The sequence below is a fragment of the Schistocerca americana genome, chromosome 7 (genome assembly GCF_021461395.2).
Source record: "Schistocerca americana isolate TAMUIC-IGC-003095 chromosome 7, iqSchAmer2.1, whole genome shotgun sequence".
In the NCBI taxonomy this organism is placed as follows: domain Eukaryota; kingdom Metazoa; phylum Arthropoda; class Insecta; order Orthoptera; family Acrididae; genus Schistocerca; species Schistocerca americana.
Genome location: NC_060125.1, coordinates 144,244,608 through 144,259,698, shown reverse-complemented (window position 1 = coordinate 144,259,698; position 15,091 = coordinate 144,244,608). Strand labels below are relative to the sequence as shown.

General features: G+C 37.1%; 2 protein-coding genes across 2 annotated transcripts in view; one reads left to right on the top strand and one right to left on the bottom strand.

Annotated features, from left to right (window-relative positions):
• LOC124621967 (tetratricopeptide repeat protein 5-like) overlaps nt 1–6,309 on the bottom strand; it is a 134,534-nt gene extending 128,225 nt beyond the window's left edge. The window contains exon 1 of the mRNA XM_047147500.1: nt 5,929–6,309. Coding sequence (XP_047003456.1) covers nt 5,929–5,994 — 66 coding nt within the window. The 5' untranslated portion in view covers nt 5,995–6,309. The remainder of the gene's footprint in view (nt 1–5,928) is intronic.
• Nucleotides 6,310–6,420: 111 nt separating this feature from the next.
• LOC124622343 (ubiquitin-like protein 3) overlaps nt 6,421–15,091 on the top strand; it is a 469,599-nt gene continuing 460,928 nt past the window's right edge. The window contains exon 1 of the mRNA XM_047148021.1: nt 6,421–6,775. Coding sequence (XP_047003977.1) covers nt 6,746–6,775 — 30 coding nt within the window. The 5' untranslated portion in view covers nt 6,421–6,745. The remainder of the gene's footprint in view (nt 6,776–15,091) is intronic.

Here is a 15,091-nt window from a genome sequence, read left to right as displayed (position 1 = left end):
AACAATATTGCATTATGCCACTGATGCATTCATTCAGAAGTACTTCAGTTAGTCTAAGAGGCAGCCTGACCCTTGGCAGAATGACAAATGACTATCTTCAATTAGAGGCAGTTGTGTGCCTCTATGATGTTTTGAATGGTGAATAACTGAATACAGGATCACATCTTTCTATGTCCCAACGGCAAGTACACCAAGAAGAAACCAACAAGGCAAAAAGACTCCGTTACCATTGTTTTGGGGACTCCATAAAACACCTCCTCCACAAAACTATGGGAAACCAATGGAACGATTTCTGAGAGGCATACCAGGTTACGGATGACTTTTATCATCAATGAGCATTGATAGAGGATGGTTCACATTTATTTTACAAAACATGAAGAATATAACTGTCCTTTCTGTTGTGTATGGACTGTTCGCCCTCTCTAACAACAACCCCTCTTACACTGGCTGGGAAAATAGCAGGAAAGTTATTGAGGGCAGGCACTGACATGAGTGATAAAATACCAGTTATTATAGGGTTCAGAAAAGGCCCTTTTTTAGGGCAGAGAAGACAGAAAGAAACCAAGTTTTAGGAGAGGTTAGGATTGAGAAAAACCTTTAGTTTGAGAAAGAAACCAAAAAACACAATTCTAGCTTATTACATCAACATAAACAGCTGTTGATTAAGAATTTTCAACAATCAGCAGAAATTTCAACTCTACCCAATTTTAACTCAGTGAAACGTCAGCTGTCTTTATCGCATCAAAATATTCGAGGACTGAGAAATAAAATTAATGACTTAATTAGCTGCATAGATGAATTAGTCTTCAAACCCAGATGACATAATATGCCTCTCTGGACATAATATAACCTCTGGTATAGAACTTTTAAGTGTTGCAGGTTTTAGGTTAGCACCTCACTTTTGTAGAGCAGAAACGGAGAAAGGTGGAGTTGCCACATTCACCAGGATCTGTCATAAATTTAAGAACACAGACATTCATAAACTTTGCCTAGAACAGCATATGGAAGCATGTGCAACAGAAGTAGAATTTCACAAAAAATCCTTCACAATATTAAGTGTATATCGAGCACCTGCAGGTATATTTAATCTGCTCATAAACCACCTTGGAGCTGTACTGGCCCATTTAACAAACAAAAACAAAGAAATAGTGGTTGCTGGTGACTTCAATGTAGATTTCCTTAAAGACTTTCCCAATAAGAACTTATTTGAGATAGTAACACTATCATTCAACTTAATTCCCACTGTAAAGTTCCCAACTAGGGTAGCCAATTGCTCACAAACATCCATTGATAATATCTTTATAGAAGAGTCCAATAAACAAAATTATATTACAAAACCAATAGTCAATGGCCTCTCAGATCATGACATACAATTCCTTCTGTTAAATGTTAATACTGAACAGGATATAACATCTGTTAAATCTGAACTCAAAAGGTAATCAATATGACAAAAATTGATTATTTTAGGACACTCCTCAGAGACGTCACTGGAGTGATGTTTACAGTGCTCATGGCATGAATGTAAAATATAACTCTTTTGCTAATAAAGTGCCTACCTTATTTGAACACTGATTTCCCAGAAAACTAACCAAGATTAGAGCAAAGTCTACAAAGAAGCCATGGAATAGAGGTATCTTGCAAAACAAAAAGAAAACTGTATCTGTCAATCCGAAACAGTTCTGATGTCGATGCTATTAGCACATTACAAGAAATACTGCAAAATATTAAAGGCTGTAATACGGAAAGCAAAGCAAGTATATTACAAGGAAAAGATAGTCATATCAGATAGCAAAATAAAGACAATATGGGATATAGTGAAGGAGGAGACTGGTAGAACCAGACATGAAGAGGGACAATTAGCATTAAATGTAAATGATACATTGGTGACAAATGTGTATAGTGTTGCAGAACTTTTTAACAAACATTTTTAACAGTTACTGAAAAGATAGGGTTCTCAGGTTCTGCAGATGCTGCCATGTGATACCTCAGACCAGACATTTCAAGTAACTTCCATAATATGAATTTGACCCGCACTACCCCAGCAGAAGTAATGTCCATCGTAAAATCTTTAAAATCAAAAACATCTAGTGGGTATGATGAAATATCAACAAAGTTAGGTAATTAAAGAATAAGATTCTGAGTTGAGTAACATATTAAGCTAGTCGTTTAGCAGTGGAATATTTCCTGAATGGTTGAAATATGCTGAAGTTAAGCCACTGTTTAAGAAGGGGCATAACGAAATAGCGTCAAATTTCCATCCAATTTCAATTTTGCCAGCATTCTCAAAAATTTTAGAAAAGGTAATGTACAATCGGCTTTATAATCATTTTTCACAAATAACATACTGTCAAAGTCGCAGTTTGGATTTCTAAAGGGTTCTGATACTGAGAAGGCTATCTACACTTACAGTGAAAATGTATTTAATTCATTAGACAAAAAATTGCAGGCAACTGGTATATTTTGTGATCTGTCAAAGGCATTTGACTGTGTAAATTACAATATCCTTTTAAGTAAATTAGAATATTGTAGTGTAACAGGAAATGCTGCAAAATGGTTCAAATCTTATATCTGTGGCAGGAAACAAAGGGTGTTATTAAGGAAAAAGACAAGTATTAAGCTATCAGGCATCATCAAACTCTGCCCAAACCCTTTGCCTGTACAATGTCTGCTTGTGTCTGTGTATATATATATGTGTACCCTCTCCCTTAAAACCCACATCCTATTGTCTTTCCCTCTCCTTCTCTCTTTCCTGATGAAGCAACCGTGGGTTGCAAAAGCTTGAAATTTGTGTGTGTGTTTGTGTGTTTTTTGTCTCCTATCAACATACCAACGCTTTCATTTGGTAAGTTACAGTTTCTTTATTTTTAAATATATTTTTCCCACATGGAATGTGGGACCTGTGGAGGTACATAACCTTATTTGTTTTAGTTGTAAATATCTGTCACGTATTATTGTTTTTCTGACATGTGCTACATCCTGAAGGACCTCCTTACTACAGATCAACTGGAATGAAAGTAAATCTAAACTACACAAACATCACATGAGAGGCCTACATAGTGCAGCCACATGTGGCCGCCACAGTATTTAGGCAGGCACCAAGCTGTATCAGGTAATTTCCTTCAAGTTCTCTGGGTCAGGCACCAACCCCAGTAGTGGACCATAAATTACACATCTCACTAAGGAAACAGTCGGGACATTTGACACTGTGCCACCACCAGTCACTGGCAGTGACTATCTCAGACATTGGCAGGAACTGATCTCTACACCAGAGACTGCAAAGGACTTTGGTACTGGCCATCAACATTACTTTATGCTGTAACTGTTCAACTCCTGTGTGAACTCAAACTTTGACTTTGTCCATTGCTGGGGCCATCTACGCACTAATGAACTTCGTTAAAATCAGTGATTACCATGAGCTATCACAAACACTTCTTACAAATAACTTTCTCTAAGAAGGAGCTGTTGTTTATGCGCTTTTAAAAAATTTGGTCTGCGTTGGTTACCTGGGCTGTTCTTATTATAGTACCTCCATCAGCACAGGACATATCAATTTCTTTGTATGGGAGCCGGTGGAGACTCAAGAAATGCTTCTCAATGCAGCCAAATATTACTACAGTTTGACATGAGTACCTCCTGGGAAACGCGGCATTTAAAATAAAAAAAGCTGGGTCATGGGGGGAGGGGGGGTGGGGGGCGACTGGCATATTTTATCCCCTAATGAAACCAAGGAAGGACTGTGCATTCCTCAGTATTTGTGGTAGTGTAGCTCTCACTACCTAAGTAAGAAAGATCCTGGAATACATGGTCAACCAGCATCTTGCCTGAGTTCTAAGATCAAGCAAGCTTCTTACTGGCATACAATGTTGGTTCAGAAGACACAATTCTACTCTTGATAACTAAACACTGCTGGAGGAAACAATTCACAAAGTATAAAAACTGTTACTATATTGACAACATGCTATTTTTCAATCTTGGACGAGGCCAATAACACTGCTAGAAGAGACAATATTCTCAGGCAGCTCTGCAAATGGGGCCTTTGGGACATCATCTTGCATTTCAATTGTCCTTCTTTTCACAACTGTTTTTCAGGTACCATGCTGGTGACACCCAACCACACATACACAATCATGATGACGAGATAATGCTTACAGAACAATGACAGGAACACTGGTACAATGGTTATTGTTTGTCGACAACTTCGCAAGTTTCTGCTACTCATTCTACCTTACAATGACTTCATGTTGACTATAACCGACAAAATGCGTTTGGAGGATTGGGCAGATGGTACTGTGTTCAAATTATCCTCGGATAGGTCAGTGTGCAAGTATTTTAAAGGTCGGTTCTCCTGACCCTTCCATACCTAAAATGGAAAATAAAGTTGTCAGATACATGAAAACAGTGACATTTGCAGACTCATTTTTGATGACTTGTTGATATGGTTGTGATGCCTCACAGATTTAAAAGCCAAAGGTCTGATGGCACATAATACCCTCAAGTGCCTTAAGGAACAGACCTTTGGCAACAGACATGATGCTCACTGGATGCTTAAGTTTATGAATCAGCACAGCAAACCTACAAAGCTAATTGGCATTGTTCATCATAAGGCAATTAGGCTGGCCACAGGTGACTACAGGACCAACCCTACAGCCATGTGGTCATGAGGAAGAACTACTCAGCATGAATAAGTTGATGTAGAGTAACACAAATCTTGCAACAGGCCATATTGACATTTAATGTATTTCTGTTTTTGATACTCATTTTCTATCAATTACGGGTCTTTTCAAATCCATAAATAATTTAAATATATCTGAATTATCAAAATACTTTAATATTTGTGTGAATGACACTAGCTGGTCTAAGAAACCTGATGTGTCCCATACCATGAAATCTTGAGGCAACATAGGATGAGATGTATCCTGCAAAAAGGTTGATATGAATTTTGGATAAAACCCAACTCAAGTCAATAATCACTGGTCCCATCAAGGATCTGAAAATTAGCATGTTTATTTGCAAGCCTTTTGGCAGATACAGAAAACAGAAGTACCAGATACAATAACATACACTAGCTTGTGTTTGTTACTGTAGCCTTCAGAACTCTTTCCAACACCTATCTCTCTCTATAGATATCACTGAAGTGATTTCCATATATCTTTAGTTTCTCCTTCCTGAAACAAACTATACGAGACAATATTTGCATTAACAATAATGGTGTTCATAAGAAAATTTCCAATGTTTTGCCTATATATGAAACTGTCATATAAGACAGTGTTAGGAAATTAGTATTCGATGTTGCACCAGAAATATAAAAGTTTAATTATGGAGAAAAATGCTATTCGAGGACCATTATTGAGTAACGAAAATTGTATATAAAATTTGAAGTAGGTCTGAAAGTCAATACTTGCGGCAGAACACTTGTTGCTGTCAGCAAATTTAATGTGAAATAGATTCAGACGACTTAGTTTCTCTTCTCTTGAAGAAATCAAGCCACATAAATTAATTTACTCAAAGAACTTCCACAAATAAGTTGAGAAGTATGAAACTGTAAAATCTTTACAAATAGTGCACGGGCTTTTATAATGTAAGTAAGGCAACACAAAAAACAAAAATTTTAAAATAGGAATTGGTTTCCAAACTGTATTAGTAAGTATGATGCAAACATGTATACAACAATGACACGGCCTTATTACTCGAAGAAATATAAACGGCTCTTCCAGCAAATTTCAAATATCATTTACGAAGCTGCGTTTGTTCTTGTGTGTTCCTATATATTAACTTTTTTTTTACGGACCATTATTCCGCTTCAAGATTATTTTCTATGATTTCTTCCAAACGACTGATACGCTGAGGTAAGATTAAAGAATTACTCTCAAAGAAACAAGAAATTTACAAAAAAAGTCATTTATGTAAAGTACATAACTATATTCTTACGCTTAACGCCTCGATTGAGACTTCCGTGGGAGCACAATTATTTTCGTCCATGGATGTCATCTCCATTGGTAAACAGAACGTGTCTATCACAAGATTTTCATTACACAACACACCCCTAATCTAGAAAATGAATTACACATAACTACAAAAAAAATCCTTTCACCCACGCTGGGCGAAACTATCACCTCTCCATCCTATACCTCCACCACCCACTGTCAACTCCCACACCAAAATATTTACACCTGGAGTCGCCAGAGATGTTAGGATGTTTAGATAAATTTTCATTGCGACGATACGCCTTCTTTTACACAGATTAAGAAATTTTCCACCTACTTTAAATTCGTTAAAAAGTAATTACAGCTGAAATTCTTTTTGGAATAAACGACAAACTCGAGTAAATACTTCTTTCAATGCTTCGTCTTCGGCGCCGCTCCAAATCGGGAAGGCAGTGGTTATCCCAGAATGCAGCATAACATCCAGAGACCTTAGAAGGAGATGGAGTTCGCCATTTTCGTTGGTTGGAGCAACTGCTTCTTGCCCGTGTGCCCAGGAAAAGTGTAAAATTATTTGGTTTCGTATAAAAAATGCAAGTTTCACATCCGTAGAAGAATGGATAGATAACGTGGTTCGATATTATTCTCGTCACTTCGCTAAACTGTGCGTCATTATGGCGTAATAAGAAGTTTAGTGTTGTGTGTTAATGTTGCTCATTTTCGTCTGCTGCCACCAGCTGCTTGGTGCTACGAAAAAAATCAACTCCCTGGGAAATTAGCCATCCACTTCTACGCTTATTGGTTTAAACGACGCAATTTCTAAGATGAGCTCCAGAAACATACCAGCGGACAAGGTAAGACCTCGGTTTAACCAGTAATGAACTGCAGAGTTGTGACGGATGCTGTCACTGTAAATCTCTTTTATTGAGTCCTCCATGTATGACAGAATATGCAGTTCATAATGAACGAGAAATCCTGGTAGGCCTTTTAATTATGTGCATCGATGCGAAGCTTGTTTACATTGTCTCTGTGCGATTGTCAGTCTGGGGATTGCTGATATGTCATTTTATGCAGTGTCAATGATTCCGCTGTTACTGGCGTTATATGCATACGTTTTATTACTAGATTATTCTGCAGTTAACAAATTTACAAGATCCTTAGAAATCAAGAGCAGTGCCGACGATTAAGTACGAGACATGATGAAATGTCATCCGCTTGATTTTTGCCAGAGGAAATGGTTACATTATTTAGTCTGAAGGGATGGTGGGACATGGTTTTAATAGAGTACCAGTTTCTCTACAAAGCTATTTCTGTGAATATCGCCCTAAACATGGTATAATTGTCACATTTTATGGTACCCCACAAGAATTTCATCTGCTCAGAGAGACAACGTTTTTAAATCGATCGTTCATTTGATAAGTCTTTTCTATTTGGAAGCCTAAACGATACAGTTCATCAGTACCAGTAAAAGCATATGCGTGATATTATCGTCATTGATATTATAAGTTGTTTTTAAAATGGTTTAATCTTCATGCGAAATAAATTCTTAAAGGGGGAGGGGGTAGAGAGTAAACGATTTAAGTAGCCTATGTGAAATTCACATTGTCTTGTGGAGCATCGTTGTTGGCGCTGTATCTTCTCTTCAAAGCTGTATTGACCCGCCTCGGATAGGCGCACTTCGTATCACCTTGCTCTGCACTGCTGACATTGGTGTGTTCTAAATAGTTCAAGAGCATGGAAACTGAAACGGAATATGCAGTTGTGGTGACGACCAGTTTGCATTACAGGGCATCTTCTGCAGTGTACAATCAGGCCTATCGTATTGTCTGTGATCAGCAGTCTCTCAAACAACCAAATTTCCTAATGATATATGATCTGATGTAACTAAAATCCCCAGTGCTAATAAATTTGCGTCATATAACAAGATTCGCTAGACAAGTGGCATATGAAGTACCCTAAATAACTAACGAAGCGAAATATAAATTCAGATGCGTAGTCACTTGACAAATGGAGATGTAACTAGGTTTATTTACCCAGTTCATAAATTGAAAAAGTTATCTGCCGATCTCATAAAAGAAAAAGAACACACTCCTCATGTTTTGTTTGTAGCGTCACATTAATGGGTAGAGAATTTCCACCGTATAAAAACCGTGCCAAATATATGACGCATATTCTATAGTTCACTTGGTATCGGTATGTGTTCTGCAAAAAAGAAACATTGTCGAACTTATGTTCATGTGCCACTACTACGACACCCCATGCTACTGGGTCTGACATGGTGACAGGTTTCCACTGATGTTATTTCAGCAGTAAATCAGAACAAGTGAACATTAAGCAGTTCTTCTCATTATGGAACTCACACACAGATATGTGTAATGGGAAGAGAGATACTTAAAATAGTAAATACCATTATTACGTGTGTGACAAAAATGATTGTCTTTGCCAGTTGTTGAAGAAAACTTTAAATTCCTGTGAAATTCGAGTAGTAGAAGTAATTGCACTGAGTTCATAGCATACTAAAATGTGAGCACAACCTGTGCAAACAATGTAGAAATAATGATTTTCAATATCAGTTACATAATATTTTAATAATCTTAAGTATCAATGAATATAGTTTAATCAATATAAACATTTATCCAATTACATAATAATATGTGTGACAAGCACCATAATTATGAGTAGTTTGACAGTTTCCATGCAAAAATATAAATGAATAGAGGTACGAGTATTAATGTAGATGATTTGAGCCTTTTATACATTTTTCGTAAATATCATCTGGTTTCATAAATAGAAAATATCTATCACCTAAAATTTTCATCGTTAGCTCAGGAAGGATGCACAATATTTGTTCTGAACCTCATCCCTTTTCGCTGCTCTATGCCTTTACCAGCAGATACATGCCTTCTTGAACGTCACTTTTAGTAATTGGAGGTATTGATAGTAATAAATGAGAATTGAAAATCATAGTCTACATCAGGAAATGCTGCATTTTAGCCATCTTTTTGTTTACGTGGATAATTTTGACCCTAAAACTACAAAATTTTCAATTTAAACGGAAATATGTAACCTCCCAGTGAACATCTTCCCTTGACTTACTTCTATTGTCTCTCATCTTTTTGAAAAGATAGCTTAGTGCAAACAGGAGTGTTATTTCTTTTAATATGCTTCCCTGCATATTAGAGTTTGTGTATGTGATATGATCTACTTATGTATAGGTGAAATTTAGTATGCAAGCATTGTGTGCATTATGTTCAGTTAAGCTGCATTAGGATATGTGAAATCATTTTATAATGTTACTGATACAAGTTATTTGTGTTGGCATTTGGTTATTTTATAGGTTTTATCAGTAGCCTATACATCAGTAACAGTAATGTTCCTCCAAATACGATAGTCACTTTTGTAAGAGATCATAACAGGTCATTATTTTAGTCATACGGTTTGACATGTTCATTGCATTAAACTGACACACAAATAATTTAAAGTGAGCAAATATATCTGTCCCATGTCAAGAATAGCTTTCACATTACTTTTAGGAAGTAGCATTACAGAAGATTTCGATTCCAGTAGTTGCTTTACAACACATGACGTCATCAATATGGCGTAAACGGCTAGTTTCAGCTTATACAATATGGCGGCAATGACGTACTTACATACACACGCAAACAAACGCGAACAAAAATACACAGTAGCCTACCGTCTCACCCCAAAATTAAAATGAAACTATCGGGACAACCCTGGAAAAATTGGGGGTTTGGGGTGGGGACAAATTAAATATACGACAGTAAAAAAATACCGCACCATCCTAAAAAAATTCCGCTACACGAACAAAACCACAGGAATCGGACGTTTTCCTGACCTACGTATATAGCCGCAACTAACGATACAATCGGAAACTTCCGTTGAGACCAAATGGGGTAGCAGACAATCGAGCTTGATTATTCAAAGGATATTACACGTAAAAGAACAATACAATATTCAGCTGGGGGAAAAGTAATTATTGCAATATTAGATAGTAAATTTTTCTAATGTGGGCGCACACTTCACATCATTAGTTTGCCAGGCAGACAAATTTAACCAATTCACTGCCTTTTACACTAATTTTGTATTTCAGAAAATACAGGGATACCTTTTTCCCCTCTTTCACTCAGCTGTAGCCTATAGCACAATGTTCTGGCACAAAGTTGATAATGGACCTAGGATTTCTTATACGTACATGCTGGTAGCTTATATACTCCGTAATGGTATTTGTGATTAATAATAGCGTTTAATTTAGGAGAACTCAGCAAGTGACAACCACAAAACTAGAAGTAATTTCCATGTAGTCTATGTAGCTCTCTCTAGGGTGTAGCATGTAGTTCTATACTCTAGCGCGAAAATCTGTAACTGGTTGCCCCGGTGGAAATCGGAATGCAGGAGATTGAGAAACCCTTAAAAGCAAACTAAAACTTTTTGAAGTTGTAGGTGAAGACAGCAGCTGAATGGTATACGAGTTGGAGAAGTAGTGGCCTTTTTCAAAATAGCAGTATAAACCAGTCTAGAAATAGTTAGCATAGTTATTAGTTCGATTTGTTGCCAGTATATTTTACAGAAGCAGCCAGCAGTGGTTGTTTTTTACTTTAATTTATAACTTAACTAATTACACATTCCTGAACCTTTCTTCGTAATGGGATTTGCGGAATCATGTGATTATTAATTGAAGTTGTGCCGCCGTAGATGGCCTGTTGAAAAGGACTCACTTCTGTAAGAACTAAGACTAATTATGACTTTCTGGAAATCGTTAAGTGCAACAACAACAATAATAATAATAATAATAAATTGTACTTTCCGCCAGATATGAAATACCTTCTCAGAAACCGTATCATACACTTTCTAGTGTCCTCTCATTTCAAAGCTTTGACCACAGCGTTAGGAGACGCATCTCACAGTGTGATGAAGACTGTGATACTTGGACTAATTTTGCTTTCTTTTGGATGGTTTTGAAAGTACATCCACATACGTTCATCTGAAAGCTACTGCCAGCAAAAAGCATTAGACGTCACAAGAAAATCGCGTAATATTATTGTTCTAGCGCCCTGCGTTCAGATGCAGTGGGCACCGCTAGCGAAGGGATAAGTGCTAAAGAAAGAACCCCTTGCTGGTTCACCATTTCGTTATATTCGCATTGAGTTTAGCTGTCAGAATATGCTGAAGGACTGTTTATGGGCACGTGATCGTGGAGCAGAAAAGGGAAACAAACCTGAAGGCGCACGAGCTTTCTCGGTAAAGCATTTGACAGTTGGATACACAGTGATTAAAGTACAGTTATCTGTGCCGATTAACTGTAACATATTATCTATCATCTGAAAAAGTGTTTTAATACTTAAAACAGAATGTCTGCGGTCTTGAGATATCGCTTGTTGATTAAATTTGCTTTTCCGTTTGTAAATTAATGGGAGTAAATTTTATTTACTAATGAAGATCTTCAGCACATTCTTTCAGTGCAGTCTCTTGCTCCGCCCCCTACCCCGGCCACCCAAAAAATAAATAAGTAAGTAAATAAATATCTTACCATCACTCCCACATTTAACATGCAACAGATGCTTAAGTCATTAATAATAATAAAACTAAAATGTTTAAATTGGTTTGTTTATACCAGTGATTAGCACAGTTTTAAATAATGAGCAGCAAAGTAGGTGTAAGAATACACAAAATATTACAACACTAACATGTATACAGTCACAAGATTTTCATCTTCCGTGTACAATACAACCATAAAAAGATGTCTACAGGACAAGAGAATCAGAAAAACAAATACACAGGTGTCCCATAAAATACCTATCTAAGTAGGTGCATTCGAAAATAGGAGTAAATTTCTGAAAAGGTGGACAGTATGCATAAAAAATGTAATTGGCGCTGTGTTTTATTATAATAACCAGCAGTGAAAAATCCTCCTATGGGGCGAATACACTCCTGTTTAAAAGAATCTGACTGAAAACTGTGGTATCAACTGCCTCAATTCTATACCGTTCTCAGACCTTTAAAAATGTTCCCAAAAAATTGGCATGCGAACATATTCGCGTCCTTTTCAACATGTAATTCATTCACCCCTCATTCCCGCCAGCTCCCTTTAAACTCTAACCTACTAGCCCATCGCTGTAAAGTTGCCCATACCCGTCAACTCCCAGTTGCCTTTTCTCACCCACTCATTCATCCCAACTCATTGTCATCTCTCTCTCTCTCTCTCTCTCTCTTCTTAAATGCGTATTTGCATTCTTAAATGCGTATTTGCTCTAGTAATACTACACATTTGGCCTCGTTAATGTAACTTGTTTTGTTGATGCATTTCGAATAGCGAAAGAGAGGGGTGTGATGTGAAAAGGATGCTTTCGTAATGCATTTTATTCCATTTTTACTGCGTTTGTATTGATAGCAAATGAAGCTGGAACTCCGAAATTAATGCTTGTTTGCTTACTGGTACTGCTTCTTCTTAGTCACATTTTCAGCTTTCAACTCGTACGAACATTTTTAATGTTCACGTTTGCAAAAAAAAAAAAAAAAAAAAAAAAAAAAAACAACTTGCGTACATGTTCTGTTAGCCCATAAACGTGTGCAAAGAGGAAAGAAGCAAGGCATGCTATCGTATCTTGTGCATGTCAACAAAAGTGTACGATTATTGAAATGCCAAAGAAACAGAACTGCACACAGGTATACCTCAGTGCAGAATAGAGTTCTGGTTTTATGAGATTGTCATTGCGTTAGTTTCACTGTAGTTTACGCATCTTCTCACTTTGAAATCTTACATATGATGTGTCATTTAGTGTGGGGCCAGTAATAGTTCACTGGGTAAAAAAAAAGATATAATTTTTAAGTGTCTTTCAGCATTGTGGAATGCTATAAATGTGATTAAGGAAAATTGTCTTAAACTCTTAAGACCTCATAAAATGGATATTTTGCCTTAACATGTATTTAAGTAATATTTTCAGTGATGATTGCCTAACCTATGTAAGATGTAGGCCTACTTTTCCAACAGTAGCGTGTTTGCTTCTCTTCCCGGAATATTTCTCGCTATTAACTCGGTCAGTTTTTCAGGAATAACCAGGCTTAGCACAATTGGAATGTACATCTACTTTGATCATCTGCTTGATTTTACTTTTGAATTTCATTTTGAGGTTCTCAAAGTATATGTCTATACCACGCTTGTGATATAACAATAGCTACTTAAATAGTTTCACGTTCCATGTATTATTTGCACGATAAATCGTAATAATGTGGAACGAGTCATTGTATATTGACATCAGTTTTTTGTAAGTATGTCTCCATGCTGATCATTTATTAGTTTTTTGTATTTTGATTAAAGACAGACGGATGTTAGTAATTGCCGTCACCATTACACATTACAGTAATAGATAATCTTCTGTGGAATAAGAGGAGTTGTCAAAGAGAAACGTTTTCAGTATAGTTTCAACTTTTTTCTTTGCGGTCTATCAGGCATTTTATACCGATGGGTAACGGATCAAAACTTTTGGTTGCAGAATTGTGAACCCTTGTTTGTGCTACAGACAACCTTAATGTGGCGTAATGAATGTCATTTTTTTTCTTCTGGTATTGTAATTATGTACAACATTGTTCCTATTGAAGTCCAGTGGATTATTTACTTAGTTTTATGAGGTGATAACTATACTGTGAAACGGGTAGGTTTTCTGCCATACACTTCTTCAGAAAGGAAGCAAAGCGAGCGCGCACACACACACACACACACGCGCGCGCGCGCGATCTCTGTTTCTGGAATCGTTTTTAAAGGGGAGGGGAGGGGAATATACACAATGAATAATTTTCGGCGGGAGGAATTCAGGGCATGAGAAGCCGCCCCAACAATCAGCGCGGTTACGTAGCCGTGTGTTGGGCGATGACGAGACCGTTGACAATGTGTGACTCGGACCTTGGAGCGTTTGCGATTTTGGAATGCAATGAAAAACACAGGAAAGAGGAGAAAGAACGGACACTAAGTAAGACAAATCTAAAGTCAACTGACAGAAATAAAACAACTACGATAAAAGCAAACAGCGCAACCATAATTTATGTAAATAAAAGAAAATATTGCTTGAATGACTCCACTTAACGAATGAAATGTGATACCTTTAAGATTTAGATTACGATCGGATGGATTAGTAATCCGTAAACAATGCAGCCTGGCATTTTTGAGGAAACAACTGCGCCCCAACACGATCGCAACCGGGCACGGGCGCGTCACAGTGACGTCACGAGGAAGTATCACCGCAGTGAACCATGGAGGTATGAATGCGGTGAACCTGATGTTTTAGCCTATTTAAGATGGCGGACGTCGGCTTCAAGTTTGTGATGTAATAACCCTCATCTTTTTTTACCTCCATGGCCGCGACGATGTTGCAAGACCTTTCCTTCGCCGGCACTTGGTAACCCTTTCCAATTCTGATATCTCGTTGCTAACTATAACGAATTAGTTAAAGATGTCCGTAAGGCAGTAACTCTTCACGCTAAGAATTTAGTTAACGACTGTGCTGTGTCTTTTTCGACAAATTGAGAAGCGCAGGCACAAACAAATACCTTAAAATCGCTACATTGCAAATCAACCAAGTCCTGGGACAAGACTTCATATATCGCCGTTAAAAGAATTTTGACAAATCTTGCTATCGTTTGCAATTGCGTCAAATTCTGAAAAACGCGTCTTGAAACTTTATTTTTGAAGCATTCGAAGTTTCAGTTGCGAAATCAACCGGAAATGGAGATTGATTGAAATGTAGATTCTGAGAGCTGATTGATTGGTACGTATTAAAATGCGTGAAACATTTTTTGTTCGGTTGAGACTGAAATAAAACAGTCTTTCTCTTTGTAATTTTAAATTAAGGTCGTTCATGTGTGCGTTAAATCTGTATAAAATGATAAATTCCATACCCACTCTTTGTTTTTTAAGCCAGCCAATGTACTCAAGAAAATTTCAGTTGTTCAGAGCTTTCCCACAGCTAAGGCGGCGTACGTTTTTTTCTTCAATCTTATTTTCTTCTCTCTCTTCAGTAAACTCGTGATGACGATGATTAAGAGCGTGTGATCTTAATATCTAAATGTCGAGTTTTTCCAGACAGTCAATATATTCTCAGCAATATCATTTACTCTTACAGCCACAGTGTTTGCTGACAAACCGCTGTTTTTAAATA